Source organism: Pristis pectinata, chromosome 13, assembly GCF_009764475.1.
Source record: "Pristis pectinata isolate sPriPec2 chromosome 13, sPriPec2.1.pri, whole genome shotgun sequence".
NCBI lineage: Eukaryota > Metazoa > Chordata > Chondrichthyes > Rhinopristiformes > Pristidae > Pristis > Pristis pectinata.
This window is the reverse complement of record NC_067417.1, coordinates 44,119,671-44,141,606: the sequence shown is the minus strand read 5'-3', so window position 1 is coordinate 44,141,606 and position 21,936 is coordinate 44,119,671. Positions and strand designations below refer to the sequence as shown.

The following is a 21,936-nucleotide window of genomic DNA, read 5'->3' as shown; positions in this document are numbered from 1 at the left end:
GGGAAGGATGTGGAGGCTTTGAAGAGGGTGCAGAAGAGGTTTACCAGGATGTTGCTGGATTAGAGGGCATGTGCTATAAGGAGAGGTTGGACAAACTTGGGTTGTTTTCTCTGGAGCAGCGGAAGCTGAGGGGGGATCTGATAGAGGTTTATGAGAGACATAGATAGAGTAGGCAGACAGTATCTTTTTCCCAGGGTTGAAATGTCTAATATCAGAGAGCATGAATTTAAGGTGAGTGGGGCAAGTTCAAAGGAGATGTGTGGGGCAAGTTTTTTTTAAAAAACACAGAGAGTGGTGGATGTCTGGAATGCTCTGCCAGGGCTGGTGGTGGAGGCAAATACAATAGAGGTGTTCAAGAGGCTCTTAGATAGGCACATTAATGTGCAGGAAATGGACGGATATGGACATTATGCAGGCAGAAGGGATTAGTTTAGTTGGGTATTTGATTACTAATTTAACAACATCATGGGCCGAAGGGTCTGTTCCTGTGCTATACTGATCTATGTTCTATGTTAATACCTCAGAGGATTTGTTCTGGGCCCAGCACATAGATGCATCCATGAAGAAGGCGCGCCAACATCTCAACTTTCTTCGAAGTTTAAGGAGATTCAGCATGTCATCGAAGACTCTGACAAACTTCAACAGATATGCAGAGGAAACCATTCTGACTGGTTGCATTACAGCCTGGTATGGAAACTCCAATGCACAGAAACGCAAGAGGCAACAGAGTGTGGTGGACTCAGCCAGTTCCATCACGGGTACAGCTCTCCCCACCATCGAGGGCATCTACAAGAGGCGATGTCTCAGGAAGGTGACATCTATCACTTGCACTAATGTCATTATGTATAATTTATGTTAATTTAACTGTATGTTAATTTATGTCTGTAATGTACTACGCTGCTGCTGCAAAAAGCTAATTTTCATTGCATTTATACCCTGGATATGTATGGCCATGACAATAAACTTGAACTTGAACTCAAGCTCTCCACTTGTGTGTTGTAGAAAGTATAAAAGCCCTGGGGTGACATGAGGCATGTCACTCACCCAAGAATACCCAGCTTCCAACATGCTCCTGGAGCCACTGTGGTTTCAGATGCAATAGAAACAAGTGTTTGGCGTATATGGTTACGGAATTCAGGTATAATATCAATGCTAGACAAACTGAGTGGAGTCAGAAACCAACTGTTCATTGAAACATCCTACAGTCAATTGAAAATTTCAGAACTGATTTTTGTTTGGCAAAATAAGAGAGCTACAGACAAAAGGGACCAAATAGCCATAATTTCCTGTGCCACATTAACTGGGTTGTAACACCTCTCTGTCTCCCGTTACAAGACAATCAGGAAACTCACAAAAGAGATCCATAGTAACAACCATTTCTTAAGGATTTGACAGTCCATTGCCGAATCAACATCGAGACATAGGGTCATTGTACCTATATATGTACACATATATTTACACAAATGTATGCAGTACGAGGACACACAAAACAACTTAACACAACATATACAAATTCGTCCATGCTCCCACACAACTACAGACTCAAACATTGCACTCGTCACACTTAAATGCATTCCTAACTCACATTTTACACACATGCAAACTCGTGTGCACAATCACAAACCTCAAGGGATAAATACACTAATATACACACTCATGCATGCAGTCATACAAAATACACATTCCAACACGTCAAGACATAGACAATAGTGATGGATATATGCCTCTGTCCATATGTAAACACACATGCCAATAACCACATGCATGCACATGGTTACATACTGGTTATAATTACCATGTTTTCTTAGGCAGCCACATGGATCAAGGATGACTGACTTCCACTCTGGCTTTTGTGGGTTATGAAGTGGCTAATGAGGTCAATATGGGATCCCCAGACTCTTCCAAGAAAGGGACAGGTGGTAGCCAAGGGGATGCACAGGTGGGTAATTTGTGAGGTGGTGCGTTCCTTCCGCCACATACCCGGGGCCTCTGTGTGCTTCCAATGCATGGTCTCGAGGTTCTTAAATGCTTCTTCCCCACTTTGAGCAGTTGTGGGCTAGAGGTCCCTAGGAGTCAGTAGGAATGTTGCATTTCCTCAAGGAGGCTTTGAGCACATCCTTGAATATTTTCCTGTCAGCGCGATAATCTCTTCCTGTGACAGAGCTGCCATGCGCATGCATGCAAAAGAAATTTGCATTTTATGGCACCTTTAATAAAGTAATAAATTCCAGGTATTTCATCAGAATGTCATCAAGCAAAATTTGACATTGAGCCATGAAGGAAATGAGGGCAGATTCAAACATTCGGTTAAAGAGTTAAATTTTAAAGAGCATCTTCAAAACTGTGTACATCAGCACATATATTTGCATTCACAGATTCCTAACTGCACGTAGCTGCATAATCATACAGCCACATACATGCATGCAGACTTTTGCGGAATTGCACATAATGCACTCAGCCATAAACATTCACATCCCAGACAAGTGAAATATGTAGAGCCCACACATTAATCTGTATATAAAGTACATACATTCTGAAACACCAATGTTCATGTGACAAACCATCCAATCTCATTGAACCATACATTCCCCGCAACACACACTCACTGCCTCGACAGATAAACGGCAAAGTCATTTGCAGAATGTCCTTGTATGGTGGTTGATGCTCTAAAAGAGTATACAAACCTCTCTGCAAGCTGGCTTTCCACAGACTGATCAAAAAGCTGCTCCTGTATCACACTGCAGCAAGCTGTAAATACTGCAAATTAAAGCAGTTTAGCTTTTCTCTCGCCCAACCATTAAAGAGGGCTAAAGGACACCTGCCACACTATGCTCTCTATTCCACACACAAAGATCTGCAGCCTGCTCCAGATTTTTGCTTACTAATTCATATAAAGTGACAACACAGCAGGCTCATGCTTTCAATGCAGATAAAGAACATCTCATTCCCTCTTCGCACCTCACCCCCCTTTTCCACTCCACTGGCCCACGGTCTACCAGAACATACAGAGCTAGTAACAAAGGCTGTGTGCCTGCACAGCTTGACCAGTTCCCGAATGCCAGTCTTTTAATATGGATAGAAATCACAAACAGTGGGTGAATAGGGGAAGGAGAAACAGGAGGTGAGATGGATGGATATATGGACACACACTGTGTCCTCTTCAGTGCACACCTCCTCCCCCCAACCCCTTCTCATGGACATACACTTACCCCATCCCAGCACTCAGGCATCTTGAGATCAAATTAAGGACACAGTTCCAGTTCAGTAGACACAGAATGTCCTGAATACAGTGTATGAAAAGCTCAGGCGCATCAGTCTCTATCACAGCTCTGCAGCCTGTCACTCAGAAGCCAAGCCTTTTATAGGAGCCCAGGATTCTGCGGTCAATGGGCAGTGTGCAAAGCGCATCCATTGGTAGCCACGTGAAGGGTGAGAGTTCTGATTGGTTCTGAGACTGCTCATCTCCTTGCTCACTCTGCTTGTGTGTGTGTGCGTGTGTGTGTGTGTGTGCGTGTGAGAGTGTGTGTGTGTGTGCGTGCGCGTGTTTGTTCTGCACCACCTCTCTCACGTTTGTCCTGCAAATCCAGTCCTTTTCATTTATACAGCTTCTGCAGCTGATGTGAATTTCTATTACTTGCAGTGAGACACACAATGTCACTGCAATGCTCATGATCTCTCTCCGTGCAGCAGTTCTCACTGAATCCTGCATTGCTTGGAAATTTGTTCTAAATTCTGCAACACACAAAACATAAGCCAAAATCAGCCACCAAATTAATTTTCCCATCACTCCCCCCTCCCCCATAAACTGTCATGTCTCTTGCAAAATATCATGCAATAATGTTTGTATGGGGGGGGCAGGAGAGGGGGGAGGGCGAGGGGGGGGTGGGCGAGAGGGGGGAGGGAGACGGGGGGGGGGGGAGACGGGGGGGAGGGAGACGGGGGGGAGGGAGACGGGGGGGAGGGAGACGGGGGGGGAGGGAGACGGGGGGGAGGGAGACGGGGGGGGAGGGAGACGGGGGGGAGGGAGACGGGGGGGAGGGAGACGGGGGGGAGGGAGACGGGGGGGGAGGGAGACGGGGGGGGAGGGAGACGGGGGGGAGGGAGACGGGGGGGAGGGAGACGGGGGGAGGGAGACGGGGGGGAGGGAGACGGGGGGGGAGGGAGACGGGGGGAGGAGACGGGGGAGGAGACGTGGGGAGGGAGACGTGGGGAGGGAGACGTGGGGAGGGAGACGTGGGGAGGGAGACGTGGGGAGGGAGACGGGGGGAGGGAGACGTGGGGAGGGAGACGGGGGGAGGGAGACGGGGGGAGGGAGACGTGGGGAGGGAGACGTGGGGAGGGAGACGTGGGGAGGGAGACGGGGGGAGGGAGACGGGGGGAGGGAGACGGGGGGAGGGAGACGGGGGGAGGGAGACGGGGGGAGGGAGACGGGGGGAGGGAGACGGGGGGAGGGAGACGGGGGGAGGGAGACGGGGGGAGGGAGACGGGGGGAGGGAGACGGGGGGAGGGAGACGGGGGGAGGGAGACGGGGGGAGGGAGACGGGGGGAGGGAGACGGGGGGAGGGAGACGGGGGGAGGGAGACGGGGGGAGGGAGACGGGGGGAGGGAGACGGGGGGAGGGAGACGGGGGGAGGGAGACGGGGGGAGGGAGACGGGGGGAGGGAGACGGGGGGAGGGAGACGGGGGGAGGGAGACGGGGGGAGGGAGACGGGGGGAGGGAGACGGGGGGAGGGAGACGGGGGGAGGGAGACGGGGGGAGGGAGACGGGGGGAGGGAGACGGGGGAGGGAGGGGGAGGGGGCGAGGGCGAGGGAGGGGGAGGGAGAGAGGGGGGGGGGGGGAGGGGGGGGAGGGAGGGGGGGGAGGGAGACGGGGGAGGGAGACGGGCGAGGGAGGGGGAGGGGGAGGGGGAGGGGGAGGGGGAGGGGGAGGGGGAGGGGGAGGGGGAGGGGAGGGGAGGGGAGGGGGAGGGGAGGGGAGGGGGAGGGAGGAGGGGGAGGGGGAGGGGGAGGGGGAGGGGGAGGGGGAGGGGGAGGGGGGAGGGAGGGGGGGAGGTTGGGGGGAGGGGGAGGGAGGGGGAGGGAGGGGGAGGGAGGGGAGGGAGGGGGGGAGGGGGGGGAGAGGGGGGAGAGGGGGGAGAGGGGGGTAGGGGAAGGGGGAGGGGGGAGGGGGAGGGGGGAGGGGAGAGAGGGGATTGGGGAGAGGGGGGATTGGGGAGAGGGGGGGAGGGGGAGAGGGTGGGGGGGAGAGGGGCGAGGGGGGAGAGGGGCGAGGGGGGAGAGGGGCGATGGGGGAGAGGGGCGATGGGGGAGAGGGGCGATGGGGGAGAGGGGCGAGGGGGGAGAGGGGCAAGGGGCGGGGCAAGGGAGAGGCAAGGGAATATGACTTGATTAAAGTGTAAAAGGGTCAAAAGGCGACCCATGAATATAGTAAGGAATAACTATTTCTTCTATTGAGATACAATACCACTATTATTGCAACTAATTCTTATGACTGGATTTCCCTGCTCCCACCGTAAACCTCCCCAGTTCCATACATCTAAGACATATGAAGCATTCACAGATTCAGCAAGTGTAAGCTTGCTAGTGGGAGATCATGGTGGCCTCACAGTCAATCATCCCTGTGCTAGCTACATATCCTGACCTACAGGTGGTGTAAACAAGGGCAAATGACAATGAAGTGGCTAGAATGCCTGGAAGAACTCTCTAGATCTGCAAAACAGTGCAATGAAATCTTTTACATCTCCCAAGAATGAAGGCAGAATTTTATTTTCATGTCTCATTTGAAAGAATGCACTTCCAACATTTCAACACTCCCTCAGTGGACGGGCTGGACCAGAATTTGTGTCGAAGTTCCAGAAGTATTCCAGAAGCCTGGACTAGCAATCCAGAGACTGGAATAAAATACCAAATAGCAGCTGTGGAATTCAGTTAAAAAATTAGAATTTTGTAGAACAACTTTGGCTTATTTATGAAGGCCATGAAAAATACCAGGCTGTTGTAAAAATTCATCTGGTTCACTCATGCCCTTCATGAAGGAAATCTAGTAACCTGACCCAGTCTGGCTTTTGTGTATCTCAAGATCCACCCAGGTGATCGACTCTTAGATGATCGAGCAAGCCACTCAGTTTTAGGCAGCTGACCACTACTTTCTCAAGGGTAGTTAGGAATGGGCAATAAATGCTGCCTTGCACGTGTTGTCCAGATCCTGAAAAATGAAAAAAAATAAAAACTATTCAGCCACAGCAGTTCAAAGCAAATTCATTCGAGTCCTTGTTAAAATCCAATTAACTCTTCTCTTTCATCTCTGCACACTTGGGAGCTATTTCTGTGATGCCATGCTCCCAGTAAGGAGGTAGTGGAATGGAGATCTGTAAAGCTACAATTCTGAACATCAATTCAGTCCAAACTGCCTGTGAGAACACATCAGATTTGATGAATTTACTATTTGTTCCATTTTACCCCAAAATTTTGTATTTCATGAAATAAAAACAGAAAATGCCAGAAACATTCATCAGATCCACAACCTGAAAAGTTAACTGTTTTCTTTCCACAAACGTTGCTTGACCCAAGGGTTTCCAACACCTCGTTTTTACTTAACATTTCCAGCACCTCCATTTTATTTGATCTTCAGTTTTCACTCCTGTTAAAACACAGCACTGGAACTATTCAGAAAGTCAACATTATGCACCAAAGTACTCAGGAGGGAAAGATACTCCACCAGTACTCTGCTCAACAGCAAAGGTGCAGCAAGTATCAGAAAAACTAGTAGGACTGGGGCAATGGAGAGGAGGCAATGCCCAAAGTCAAAGGAATGTGAGAGATCATTTGATTGCACTTGGAGTTAATTGTTCCTCATCAATGTAGTATCATTGCCAAAGAAAGCTGAAAATTTTCACCAAAGGATCGTTTCAGAGGCAACTAAGGGACAACCATCCACGATCAATATTTCGTTCAACAGTCAGAAGTCTGTTGCAACTTTGCTTGTTGGATGATTTTCTTCCAAATTTGAAGTATAAAACTATGTTTCTGATACACTTTTAACAGCCCTATGTCTACAAGAAGAGCTCTAATTCCAGAAGAGGGATGTAACCAAAGAATACAAGCCGTACACCTTAAACCACCTATTGGGAATTTTGCACAAACGTGTCAAAAAGGTTGAAAGAGCGATAACTTAGGTATTCACCAAAACCGTGGCTGTTATTAACCTCTTCACCAGGTGCAGCTGTGGGTTGTTGAAGTATGGCAGAGGAACACAGAAGTGCCAGACCAATCACTAACCAGGTATTTGCCCTGCTCAAGCAAGAATTTCAGTGTTTGGACAGCTTGGAAGTGTGCTGGGATCTGGAAAATAACTCCTTATTAGGATCAGGAAGTGGCTCTACGGTGGCTGACATTGACATTAGACTGGGCAAAGCTTCTCATGGATTGGGCTGAGAGCTTGAACAAAGCTAAATCATGAAGGACAAAGAATAAGGTAGACAGTGGACAGAGTAAGGAACTAACACAAAAGACATGCAATGAATATTTTGCACTGAGCTTGGTGTGTGGTGCTGGAGGTGATTTACTAGCTCACTTGTTCCAGTTAATCAACTAATTTCTGCGTACACAATCACCTTGGCAGTTCTGTTGGAGAAGGAATCACTGTTGCTTGTTCCCAATGCCGTGACTTTTCATGAATCAAGCAAATTACTGTTGCTTACCAGTATAATAAATTGACTATTTACCCCATGGAGATACAGCTGAAGCAGAAGGGAGTGAATCTTTTCCCTCATCAGTTAGATTCCCCCAAAGCCCAGGATGGTATTGGCAACAGTTCCTTTTCCTTCATGAATCAAAAGCAATATCCTTCCAACATAGGACTGGCCCATTGTGAAGATCATTAGAGGATCATGCAAGTGAATGCCAAAATTCCCAATTCACAGACAGAAGTCACATCACCTTTATGGTATCTTATGGGGTTGGTATTTTTGGTTTTACTGAAAGCAAAGGATATGCCCCTTGGTTCCTAGGTTTCACCCTCCGACTCTTGGTCATGACTGCCATGGGCAAGAGGTACACAATTTGTTTCATTCATTTTGAAGTGGACATTACTGACAGTTCCAGAATTTATTACATATCTTTAACTGCCCTTTGGATTGGTGGGAAGGATTCATGGGCCACCTTCTTGAACCACTGCAGTTTATCTGTGAAAGAGCAGTCGGCGGGTAGTGGGCAGGGTAGAGAATTCCAGGCCCTGGCCCTGCTCTTGATCACCGGTTAGTCACTTGTTTCCAAGTCAGTATAATGTGAATTTGGAGTAGAACGAGCAGGTTGTGGTGTCCCTAGCCTCCTGGCACCCTTGCTCTTCCAAGTAGCAAAGCTCTCTGGTTTGGGAGGTTGCTGGCAAAAAACCCAAGGCAAGCTGTGTTGTGCACTTTGTAGGTAGAACACACACCAGCCAGGATATAGCAACAGTGGGCAAGATGTCAAACTGCAGCTGCTTTATGCTTACACAGTGCTGAACTTCCTGAGTATTATGAAGCTGCAGTCATTCAGACAAGTGGAAAATATTCCCTCACGCTTTTGTATATGGCAGTAAGGGTCGTGGCAAGTCACTTGATGCTATATATATATATATATACATTCTCTGTTCTACCCTTGTATTCACAGTGTTAATGCAGTTTGTCAGTTGAATTCTTGTTCAACGGTGACCCCCAGGATGTTGATGGTGGGTACCTCAGCAAAGGTAATACCTTTAAATGTCAGGGGTAGGTGGTCAGAATCTCTTGTTGAAAATGGTCTTTAGTTGGCATCTGTACAATGCGGGTGCTGCCTGCCACTTCCCAATTTCCATGCCTGAATGTCCAGGTCTTGCTGCAAGCATGCATGGACTACTTCTTTATATGAGGAGTTACAAATGGAACTACACAACAATTAATCCACTGCAGGAAAGTTCAAGTGGTAACTCAGAAAATTGGATGCCTAAAAATCTCTGTGAAGATCTGGGAGCATCCAGCACAAACGTCCTGACAAGATTGCAGTTGCACAAGGCCTGCTCCACAACAGTGAATCCAGAGTCCTGTCACACACCGAAAAAGCAGCAGCTTCAGTCAAAAGTAGGCCATTACATTTCGTTAGGTCAGGTGCTGTAGCTTGCAGTTTGGTGGAACTGAAACCCAACTGGGGTTCTGGGATGAATTATCTATGCTTAACCCCTTTGATTCCATATGCTCCTGCCAATTTGGAAACTACATTATGGTATTTACACCAAGACATGAAATCCAGAGATTTTCAGCATTGTCTCCCAGAAACATGGGCTGCAAAATTTTGTGATGTAGCATTTGTTTTGTGGTCTAAATGAGCTAATTTCTGGTCAATTTAGTTCACAATAGACTCTGATATTGCACAAGGAAAACCCCAACAGTGGGAAGACTAAATTGATACCAATTGATAGCTCTGAGTAGTTAATAATTCCATTATCATTGTATTGTGCAACTAAAAGCATGACAAAAGATGTAATAGGACAAAGGGAAAACAGCAGTAAATGCTACTGCCTCACAGCTCCAGAAACCCAGATTCAATCCTGACCTTGGGTGCAGTCGTGAAGAGTTTGCATGTTCTCTTTGTGACTGTGTGGATTTCTTCTGGATCGTTTGTTCTTTTCAGATAGGATCTCTGCTACTGCAAATTATCCCTGGGTGTTGGTTAACAGAACAGTACAGCATAGGAACAGGTTCTTTGGCCCACAATGTCTGTGCTGACCATGATACCAATTTAAACTAATTCCATCTGCCTGCACATGGGCCATATCCCTTCCTTCCCTGCTTGTTCACGTAGCTGATTAAATGCCTTTTAAATGTTGCTATTGTAACTGCTTCCACCATGTACCCCGGCAGCCCGTTCCAAGCACCTACCACTCTCTGTGTAAAAATAACTTGCCTCGTAACTCTCCTTTAAACTTTCCCCCCTCACTTAAAAGCTATGCCCTCAAGTATATGACATTTCCACCCTGGGAAAAAGACTCTGACCGTACACCCAATCTAATCTCTTAATTTTATATTCTTCTACCAAGTCACTCCTAAGCCTTTGGTGCTCCAGAGAAAACATTCCGAGTTTGTCCCACCGCTCCTTATAGCCAATCGAGGAAACAACCTGGTGAACCTCTTCTGCACCCTCTCCAAAGCCTCCACACCCTTCCTGTAATGCAGTGACCAGAACTGCACACAATACTCCAAATGCGGCCTAACCAAAGTTTTATACAGTTGCAACATGACTTCCTGACTTTTATACTCAAACACCCTGACCTATGAGGGTAAGAACGCCATATACCTGCATTGCCACTTTCACGGAGCTTATGAACTTGCACCCTCAAGATCCCTCTGTACATCAATGCTCCTAAGCACCCTGCCATTTACTGTATTCTTTCCTTCTGCCTTTGATCTCCCAAACAGCAACACCTCACACTTCCGGATTAAGTTCTATCAGCTATTTCTCTGCCCATATTTCCAACTGGTCCATATCCTACTGAATCCTTCGATAACCTTCCTCTCATTATCCACAACTCCACCAATATTTGCGTCATCTACAAACTTATTGATCATCTCACGTACATTTTTGCACAGATCATTTATATACCGTATATCACAAACAACAGGGGTCTCAGCACTGATCCTTGTGGAGCACCACTGGTCACAGACCTCCAATCAGAACAATATCCCTCCACCATCCCCCTTTGTCTTCTACAGCCAAGCCTATTTTGAATCCAGTTTACCAAGTCTCCATGCATCCCATGTGCCTTAACCTTCTGGATCAGCCTGTCATAAGGGACATTGTCAAAAGCTTTCCTAAAATCCATGTAAACAACATCCACTACCCTACCATCATCAATCAACATGATCTCCCCTGCACAAAGCCATGCTGACTACCCTTAATAAATCTATGCTTTTCTGGATGCAAGTATATCCTGTCCCTAAGAATCTTCTTCAATAATATCCCCACCACTCATGTAAAGCTCACTAGCTTATAATTTCCTGGCTTGTTTCTACTGCCCTTCTTAAAGAGAGGAACAACATTGGGACCTCACCTGTGGCTAAAGAGGATGCAAGGATCTCCTTTCTTGCCCCTCTCAATAAACCTGGGAAAGATTCCATCAGACCTTAGGGACTTATACACCTTAATGTTCTTCAAGAACCCCAACACCTCCTCCTCCTTGATATCTATATATAGAATACTCCCTGATCTCGCTATCCTCCATGTCCTTCTCCCTGGTGAATACCAACGCGAAGTACTTATTTAGTACCTTGCCCACTTCCTCCGGCTCCAGGCAAAAATTCCCTCTTTTGTCCTTGAGTGGTCCTATCCTCTCCCTAGTTACCTTCTTATTTTCAATGCATGTATAATGCCTTGGGATTCTCATTAATCCTATTTGCCAAGTACATTTTGTGGCTTCTTTTAGCCCTCGTTTCCCTTTTTAAGTTCTCTGCTTTGTTTATATTCCTCAAAGGCTCTGTCTGATTTCATTTCTGAATCCTTACATATGCTTCCTGTTTCTTTTTGATTAAACTTGCAACATCTCTCATCATCCAAGGTTCTCGAACCATACCATCCTTGTCTTTCTTCCTCACAGGAACATGTTGGTCCTGAATTCTGAGCAGCTGGCCTTTAAGCAACTCCCATGTCCGATCCGGACCTACTCAAATAACATTTACTCCCAATCTACTCTCCCCAGCTCCTGCCCAAGTGTGAATAGAATCTAAGGGGACCTAATGGGCATTTGTGAAAGAGAGAAGGATGCAGGGATACAGGGAAATAAGGCAAAGGCGAATGGACCTTTCGGATAGGTCCCCTGGAAACCCATGGACTCAATGGACTAAATGGACACCTTCTATCTTGTTATACAAATAGGATAATGTAAAACTTAACAACCAGCAATATGTACATTCCCATGTTCTACAATTCAGTTTCTCAAGAATATTTTTTTAAATTAAATTCCATTTGGTTAAGGAACCAATGGACTCCTTACTTACTAAAACAAAGAAACAAACTTACTAACCTTGCCCTGCTCCTTTCAACCAGAACCAGAGTTAACAGTAAGAATACTTATTATATTGTAAAAATTATGCCTTCTCACCCTGACCATGATGCTGGAATGCAGGAAAGAGTCCCATGTGGTACAGCATACTGAAGTAAATTCAGCTGGGATCTCATACAAAATGTGCTTATCTGTAATCCAGAGTTAACTTGTTGAAAGCCTCTGATGGATACCGAGAATGTTCAGTGCAACAGATCAGGAAGATTCCTGTTATAGGGCAGCACAGTGGCACAGCTGGGAGAGCTACTGCCTCACATCTCTGGTTTGATCCTGACGGCCCGTGATGTTTGTGTGGAGTTTGCAAGTCTTCCCCGTGACTCCACGTGTTTCCACCCATATTCCAAGGGCATGCAGGTTGGTAGGTTAGATGGCCACTGTAAATTGTTCCTAGTGTGCAGGTGAGTGACACAATTTGGGAGAATGATAAGAATGTGGGGAAAGAATACAAACAATGGGATTAAGATAAATGGGTGCTTGATGGTTGGCATGGACTTAGTGGGTTGAAGGACCCATTTCTGTGCTGTATGACTCTTTGACTCTCTATTCAATCCTTGTTTTCTGCAGAATAAGATGATTGCAACTGAATTAGAATTAGACTCAACAAAGCAGCAATAGGGAGGGAATAGTCAAGATCAGGTTCCCATGACTGTCTACAGTTCTGTGATGTACTGGAAGGGGCATCACATGAAAACAGGATCGGGATGAGGTTCTGATGCTTCATCACGACCCAGCACAACCTCACTCCCCCCCCCCCCCACACCACCCCCACCCGGCCAATGGCCAAATAGCTTTGTAATTCACACTATCCAGGTTCGCAATAGCAGAAGACATTGGAAAACTGGTGATGAGATTGAACATGAAGATGGTCAATAATGAATAAACTTGATAAGGTGCAGGTGAGGTAAAGATTAAAACATTTACATTTAAAGCATTTACATCATTTAACAATGGGCATTGTTATTCTCAGCCATGACTTAGTGTGGTCAAGATTTTCTTGCTTCATTATCTTATAAGTCCCAAATGGAATGAAACAACATCCAATACAATTCTGCTGCTGCTGGCCAACCATGCCTCGTGGATGTCCAGTCTTAAATATCTAGATAGGAAACTATCCAATTTAACTCAAAGAAACTGCCACACAACTGAGGTGTAAAGCAGACACACTATCCAGATTTAATCTCACTGTGCTTAAAAGTAATGGTTTAATAAAAATGATTGGCTGGCTAGCCATTTCAGAGGAGTCAACCACATTACTGAGGGGCCAGAGTCATACGGAGGCCAAACCATACAATGCCAACAGATTCTTTCCCCTGAAGAAATTAACAAAGCAAATGGGTTTCCTATGATAACCTGATAGATTGGTGGTCATCAATACTGAGATTAATTTATTATCCAAACTCCAGATTGCTTAATTAATTGAAGTTCCCTATCTGCTGTGGTGGAATCCATACTTCTGTAGTGTCTATCAGGAAACTGCAACCTGTGGAACAAGTTCAGGAAACTAGCAAGTAGAATGTAATCATTACATGGTACAGCACAAGGTGGTGGCAACAAGAAGCAGATGTACTGTTTATCAGGGGTTTGAAGTGCTTATCAACACCTGTAACCATGCAGGTTATGTTTGTCCAAGGACTGTATTGTATATAATGTAATGCAGGCACAGTAGTGTAGCGGTTAGTATAATGCTTTACAGCGCCAGCGACCCGGGTTCAAATCCAGCTGCTGTCTGAAAGGAGTTTGTATATTCTCCCTTACATTGTACAGTCTGTGTGGGTTTCTTCCGGGTGCTCTGGTTTCCTCCCACATTCTAGAGACGTACGGGTTAGGAAGTTGTGGGCGTGCTATGTTGGTGCCGGAAGCGTGGCGACACTTGCGGGCTGCCCCCACAACACTATGTAAAAAGATGTATTTCACTGTGTGTTTCGATGTACATGTGACTAATAAAGATATTTTATCTTATTTCTATTAGGAGATGTGCCATACAAAATGTATAGTCATAAAGTCATACAACAAGGAAAGAGGCTTTTCAGCCTACCAAGTCTGCACTGACCATCAACCACCCATTTACATCAATCCTACATTTTTATCCTCCCCACATTCTCATCAACTCCACCCCCCCAGATCTGCCCCATATTCTGTCACTCACCTACACACTAGAGGAAATTTACAGCAGCCAATTAACCTACCAACCAACAAGCCACTGAGACATGGGAAGAAACCAGGCACCCAGAGGAAACAGGGAGAACGTACAAACTCCACTCAGACAGTACCCAAGGTCAGGAGTGAACCAGGTCTCTGGCACTGTGAGGCAGCTGCTGTACCAGCTGCTCCACTGCGCTGCCCAATGTAGCAAGTAGGAAGGTTGCACCTGGCAGGATGTGATGTAAGTGGTACCGTACCATGCAGACCATAATGCTCATTAGAAGCTGTACCATATTAAAAGTACTTTCCTTTCATCTCAGTGAGGGATATCAAGTACCATATATCCAAGTTTGCTGATTATACAAAGCCAGTTGGCAATGTGTGCAGCGAGAAGGATCATAGAGACTTCAGGGAGATAGAGACAGGTTAGTTGAATGAGTAAGGATATGGTAAATGGAATAAAATGCATGAAATGTGAGCTTTATGCACTTTGGAAGAAAAATTAGAAAGAATTTTATTTAGAAGGGTGAAAGTTTGTAAGTTGTTGTTGTTCCGAGGGACTTGAGCATTCATGTATCTTGGAAATCACATACAGGTTAAACAAGCCAATAAGAAGGTAAACAGAATGTCGGCCTTCCTTGCACGAAGACTTGAATGCAAGAGAAAAGAAATTTTTCTCCAATTATATAGGGTTCTGATGAGACCACACCTGAAATATTATGTACATATGTCATATGAGAAGAGAACAAAGATTGTATTTTCTATGAAAGGTGATCTTGGTATTGGTATATTATTGTCACTTGTACCGAGGTACAGTGAAAAGCTTGCCTTACAAATCTCATTGAGTCCTAGATCTCATTGAAAGTTACAAAATTCTAATTGGGCTTGGTAGGATAGGTGTCTCGGATTGGATTTTCCCCCCAGCTGGGGTAGAACCAGGGTTCACAGTCTCAAAGGGGTTGGCCAATTAGGATCAAGACAAGCAAAAATTCTTCATCTCGGCTAGTGAATCTTTGGAATTCTCTACCCAAGAGGGTGGTGGAGGCTCATTTGCTGATAATAGCCAACCTTTGTTTGAATATAAGGGGGAATGGACCAGTGCAGGAAAATGGTGTTGAGATAAAGATCACCATGATCTTACTGAATGGCAGATAGGCACAAGAAGCAGAATGGTGTACTCCTGCTTCTATTTCTTATGTTCTTGTCATGCAGTATGTAGTGCTTACTGCGCAGAAGCTAATGTCAATCAGGGTGTACCAAATGCAGAACTAAGTGATAATTATAGGCTGTACCATGCACAATGTGTAGCTAATCAGAGGTTATACAATGCCTCTTAGTGAGTATCAGGGTTCACACCACACAGATCCCAGTGTTTATAAGGAACTATATGATACAGACCAAAGTGTAAAATGCAAAATGTAACATTTATTAGGAGCCATAACATGCAGAACTAGCAATTTTCAGGCCTGTAACGTGCTTTGACATCACATTTATTGAGTGCTGTACCACACAGGACCCAGCACTTATCAGAACAGGTTACATGAAAATCAGTGCGGGAGTGGGATTGTTCAGACAGCCAGCATAGATCTGCTGGGCAAAATGGCTTCCTTCTATATCATAAGAAAAATACAGAAGTTTTTTCCTGCAGAACTGAGTGATTATTGAGGCCACACCATATAAAATCTAGAGTCATGATCTGCCATTCAGTAAGATCATGGTGATCTTTATCTCAACACTATTTTCCTGCACTGGTCCATTCCCCTTTATATTCAAACAAAGGTTGGCTATTATCAGCAAATGAGCCTCCACCGCCCTCTTGGGTAGAGAATTGCAAAGATTCATGAGCCGAGATGAAGAATTTTTGCTTGTCTTGATCCTAAATGGCTGACCCCTTTGAGACTGTGAATGCAGTATGTGCTTATCAGAATGAATCTCTGCAGTACAAAATGTTTATTGGGAGCTGTACTATGCATAACTGGTGATTATCAATGACTGTTACACACAGAATGGAGTGGTTATCAGAGGCCTGAGAATGGAGTGCTATTCATCAGGAGCTGTACCAAGCATAACCTGGTGCTTATCGTAAGCTGTAGAATGCAGCTAGTGTTTACCTATACAGAACCTAGTGATTATGAATGGTTATACGATGCAGTGTGTTGTGATTACCAGGAACAGTACCATGTGCACTCAAGGGTTTAATCAGGGACTGTACCCTGCAGAACTTGCTGTTGATCAGAGTATGTATCACACACACCATTATTTATCAAGGGCTGTATTATATTGCCCATAGGGCTTAGTGGGAGCTGCACATCGTGTTCATCAGTCGCTGCACTGTGTGGAGTGTAGTGTTTGTTAGCAACTTAAGAAATGTTTCTTTCAATGGCCATGCTTACAAAGCCATATATCCACTATGCTTTCTTAATGGCTATAATTATATTGCCCTGCCATCTAAAGAATTATGAACACATACCCTCAGATCCATCGGCTCTCATAACCCTCTCTCCAAGTCAGAGAGTCAATCAGCACAGAAACTGGCCCTTTGGCCCACCATAGAGTCAGAGAGCAATACAGCACAGATGCAGGTTCTTCAGCCCAACCAGTCCATGCCGACCATGTTATCCATCTAGCTCATCCCTATTTCCTGCATTGGGCTCATATCTCTAAGCCCTGCCCCTCCGTCTACCTATCCAAGTGCTTCTTAAATGATACTACTGAACCTGCCTCAATGACTTCACCTGGCAGCTCGTTCCATATACTCACCTCCCTCTGGTCCCTCAAGTCCCTTTTAAATGTTTCCCCTCTCACCCTAAATCTACACCCCATAGTTTTGGACTCCCCTACTTTGAGGAAAAGACTGTTATCATCCACCTTATCTATGCCTCTCATAACTTTAAACACTTCTATAAGGTCACCCCTCATTCTCCTACTTTCCAAGGAATAAAGACCTAATCTGGTCAACCTCTCCCTAGTCCTCGCAACATCCTCCAAAATCTTTTCTGCACTCTTCCCAGTTTAACCACGCCTTTCCTATAACAGGGTGACCAAAACTGTACACAGTACTCCAAGTGCAGCCTCACCAACAACTTGTACAATTTCAACATAATGTCCCAGCTCCTATACTCAATGCCCTGACTGATAAAGGCCAGCATGCTAACCGCCTTTTTCACTATCCTGTCTACCTGTGATGCCGCTTTCAATGAACTATGCACTTGTACTCCTAGGTCCCTCTGTTCCATTACACTCGTTGGCACCTTACCATTCATAGTATAAGTCCAATTCTGGTTTGACTTTCCAAAATGCATCACCTCACACTTATCTGTATTAAAATCCATTTGCCACTCCTCGGCCCACTTCCCAAACTGATCAAGGTCCCCCCTATAATCGATGATGGCCTTCTTCACTATCAACTTCACCACCTGATTTTGTCTCATCTGCAAATTTGCTGATCAAGCCTTGTGCATTCACATCCAAATCATTTATATAAATAAAGAATAACAAGGATCCCAACACTGACCCCTGCAGTACACCACTAGCCACCGGTCTCCATTCTGAGAAACAACCTTCAACCACCACCTTCTGCTTCCTACCTCTGAGCCAATGTTGAATCCACCTAACCAGCTCTACCTGGATTCCATGGGACCTAACCTTCTGGACCAGCCTGCCATGCGGGATCTGGTTGAAAGCATTGCTGAAGTCCAAATAGATAACATCCACTACCCTACCCTCATCTACCCTTTTGGTTACCTCTTCAAAGAGCTCAAAGATTGGTCAAATACGACTTCCCATGCACAAAGCCATGCTGACTCCTCCTAATCAGACTCTGTCTATCCAAATGCTGGTAGATCCTGTCCTTCAGAATTCCCTCCAGTAACTTCCCCAGCACTGACGTCAGACTGACCGGCCTGTAGTTCCCTGGCTTATCCTCTCTACCCTTCTTAAACAACAGAACGACATTAGCCATCTTCCAATCTTCAGGGACTTAACCAGTGGCTAATGAAGAAGCACATATCTCTGCAATGGCCTCTGCAATTTCTTCTCTAGTCTCCCACAAAGTCCAAGGATGTACTCTGCCATTGGGGATTTATGGATTTATTGGTCATTGGGGATTTATCCACCTTGATATGCTGTAATACTGCAAATTATCTCCTCCCTGGTAATATGAATGTTCTCCAAAACATCTCCACTTGTTTCCCTTATCTCTTAAACAACAATGATTTTCCCCTGAGTAAACACTAGGACGAAATGTTCTTTAAAAATCCCACCCATCTCCTGCAGCTCGAGGCATAGCCAGTCCTGCTGATCTCCAAGGGGACCTACTCTCTCCCTAACCACCCTTTTACTCTTAATATATCTATAGAACCTCTTGGAATTTTCCTTAACTTTATCTGCCAGATCCACCTCATATCCTCTTTTTGTCCTCCTAATTTCCCACTTAGATGTATTCTTAATCTTTTTATAGTCATCAAGGGATTCACTCATCCCCGATCTCCTAAACCGAATGTATGCTTTCTTCTTTTTCTTGACCAGAGCCTCAATATCTCTCATCAGCCACAGTTCCCTGAACTTGCCAGGTTTACCCTTCACCCTAACAGGAACATGCTGCCCCTGCAGTCTTGATATCTCACTCTTAAAACCTCCTACTTGCCATTTGTTCCTTTCCCTTCAAACAGGCTCTCCTAGATCTGTTAGATCCTTCCCAATTCCCTCAAAATTAGCCCTGCTCCTGTTTAGGACCCTAATCTGTGGACCTGTCCTATCCTTTTCCATCACTATCTTAAAACTAATAGCATTATAGTCACTAGAGCCAAAGTGCTCCCTAACTGCCACCTTAGTTACTTGCCCTGCTTCGTTCCCCAAGAGGAGGTCCCTCTATATATTGACTCAGGAAACTTTCCTGGACACATTTCACAAATTGTCCTTGATGACCATCAAGTACCCATTTGTACTAATTCCATTTACCAGCACTTAGCTGTAGCCTTCTATGCCTTGTTGATCCAAGTGCTCATCCTGAAACTTTTTAAATGTTGTGAGAATACCTGCCTCCACTACCTTCTCAGGCAGTGTGTTCCAGATTCAACCAGCTTCTGGGTAAAAAAAAAAATCCCCAGACCCCCTCCAACTCTTACTCCTCACCTTAAATCTATGCTCTTACTTCAGTGGACAAATTACTCTTACCTCAGTGGTGGGCAAATTACTAGAGAAGATTCTTAGGGACAGAATTTATGGGCATTTGGAGAAGCATAGGCTGATTAGGGACAGTCAGCATGGCTTTGTGAGGGGCAGGTCGTGCCTCATGAGCCTGACTGAATTCTTTGAGGATATGACAAAGCACATTGATGAAGATAGAGCAGTGGATGTGATGTACATGGATTTTAGTAAGGTGCTTGATAAGGGTCCTCATAGAAGGCTCAATCAGAAAGTCAGGAGGCATGAGATCCAGGGAAACTTGGCTGTGTGGATTCAGAATTGGCTCGCCCAAAGAAGACAGAGGGTGGTGGTAGATGAAGCGTATTCTGCCTGGAGGTCGGTGACCAGTGGTGTTCTGCAGGGATCTGTTCTGGGAACCCTGTTCTTTGTGATTTTTATAAATGACTTGGATGAGGATGTGGAAGGATGGGTTAGTAAGTTTGCTGATAACACGAAGGTTGGTGGTGTTGTGGATAGTGTAGAAGGTTGCTGTAGATTACAACAGGACATTGATAGGATGCAGAGCTGGGCTGAGAAGTGGCAGATGGAGTTCAACCCGGATAAGTGTGAAGTGATACACTTTGGAAGATTGAATTTGAAGGCAGAATACAAGGTTAATGGCAGGACTCTTAGCATTGTGAAGGAACAGAGGGATCTTGAGGTCTAAGTCCATAGATCCCTCAAGGTTGTCGCGCAGGTTGATAGGGTTGTTAAGAAGGCCTTCATTAGTCGGGGTATTGAGTTCAAGAGCCGCAAGGTAATGTTGCAGCTCTACAGAAGTCTGGTCAGACCACACCTGGAGTATTGTGTTCATTTCTGGTTGCCTCATTATAGGAAGGATGTGGAAGCTTTAGAGAGGGTGCAGAGGAGATTTACCAGGATGCTGCCTGGATTGGAGAGCATGACTTATTAGGATAGGTTGAGTGAGCTAGGGCTTTTCTCTTTGGAGAGAAGGAGGATGAGAGGTGACTTAACAGAGGTGTACAAGATGATAAGAGGCATAGATCGAGTGGACAGTCAGAGACTTTTTCCCAGGGTGACAATGGCTAACACGAGGGGGCATAATTTTAAGGTGATTGGAGGAAGGTATAAGGGGGGTGTCAGAGGCAAGTTTTTTTTTATATACACAGGGAGTGGTGGCTGCGTGGAACGCACTGCCGGCAGAGGTTGTGGGGGCAGATACATTAGGGACAGTTAGGAGACTCTTAGATAGCCACACGAATGATAGAAAAGTGGAGGGCTATGTGGGAGGGAAGGGTTAGATCGATCTTTGAGCAGGATAAAATGTCGGCACAACATCACGGGCTGAAAGGCCTGTACTGTGCTGTAGGGTTCTATGCTGTCTGGTTTTAAATGGCTCCACCATATGGAAAAGTTCTCATTATCTACCCCTCACAATTCCATCTACCTCTATCAGGTCCTCTCTTGGCCTGGCACATTACCTGTGCAGGGCTGCCAAATAGCAGGATTTTCAGACACTGAAGAACACCTCAACTGGAGGCTGAAGCCTGTTTCAGCATTACTTAAAGAGACCTGACCAAACTTGAGCTACTACCCGAGGGCAAATTCATCCCTGCCAATATCTGAAAGCACACCTCCCCTGGCGCCAATCATTTGCTCAACCCCCTCCCCCAGTTGTCTCCCTGACCAATTTCACCACCAGGCACTCTATCAACTACCTGACCAAACTCTGCAATCCTGCCTCCCACCAAACAATTTCATTCCCCCCGCCCCCGCTACATTTAATTCTCTCTCCTTGCTCCACAATCCTCTCTCAGCTCATTCCTTTCCACAGCGCACCCACCATCTGCTTCCACAATCACTCCCTCCATTACCGCTCTTGAGGAACAGCAGTTTTACAAGGTTTGCAGTGAAAGACCTATTCTATTACACAGCAAGTTTTTTGACTCATCTATGACAGATAATCTCTGCTAGATGTTGACACAAAACTGGTGTGGGTGTCTGTGCAAAATCTAACAGACACGTTTGAACTTCCAGGCCACTGCCTCTCCCTATTGTTATTCCCAACGGACATAACTTTCCACTTGTCTGCAATGAGTCCAAGTGCCTGATGCTGACAAATGGAAAAAAATATGAACTTGCCTTTTGTGGATTCCTCATGTCGACTTTCTATTAAATAAGGTCCCAATTCTAAATGGCCATGAGCTACTCACATGGAGAGGCCAGAACAAGCCCCGCCCAACAAAGTGGCAGCAAGAAGATAAAGGTGGCAGCTAGTAAAGTCACACCCACAGCCTCGTCCACTACCCAGGTTGTCCAGGACTTTGAAAGCTTCTGAATGCCTCACGATCAAACGTTCATGAACTGTTAAAGTTGTTATTTTTTAAAATATTGAAAATAAAATCAAATATTACTTTAAAAATTGTAAATGTTAAAGTTAAAGCAAATTTAATTCCAAATTATAAATTACCTTATAGTCACCATGTTCCCTTGCTGCCATTGCTCTCCATGGGTTTGCCAGTCCTGTGCCAGGTTATTGTTCCTCTACTGCCTCTATCCTTCAGTCAATTATGTA

General features: G+C 45.5%; 1 protein-coding gene across 5 annotated transcripts in view; it reads right to left on the bottom strand.

Annotated features, from left to right (window-relative positions):
- The window catches only part of ndrg4 (NDRG family member 4), a 120,505-nt gene that overhangs the window by 47,511 nt on the left and 51,058 nt on the right, over positions 1 to 21,936 (bottom strand). Inside the window, exon 1 of one of the 5 annotated variants that reach the window (XM_052027985.1) lies at positions 3,210 to 3,332. The exons of the other annotated variants lie outside the window; for them this stretch is intronic. Within the exon in view, the coding sequence (XP_051883945.1) occupies positions 3,210 to 3,230 (21 nt within the window). The 5' untranslated portion in view covers positions 3,231 to 3,332. Of the gene's footprint in view, positions 1 to 3,209; positions 3,333 to 21,936 lie in introns of those variants that run through there. 5 annotated transcript variants of the gene reach the window in all.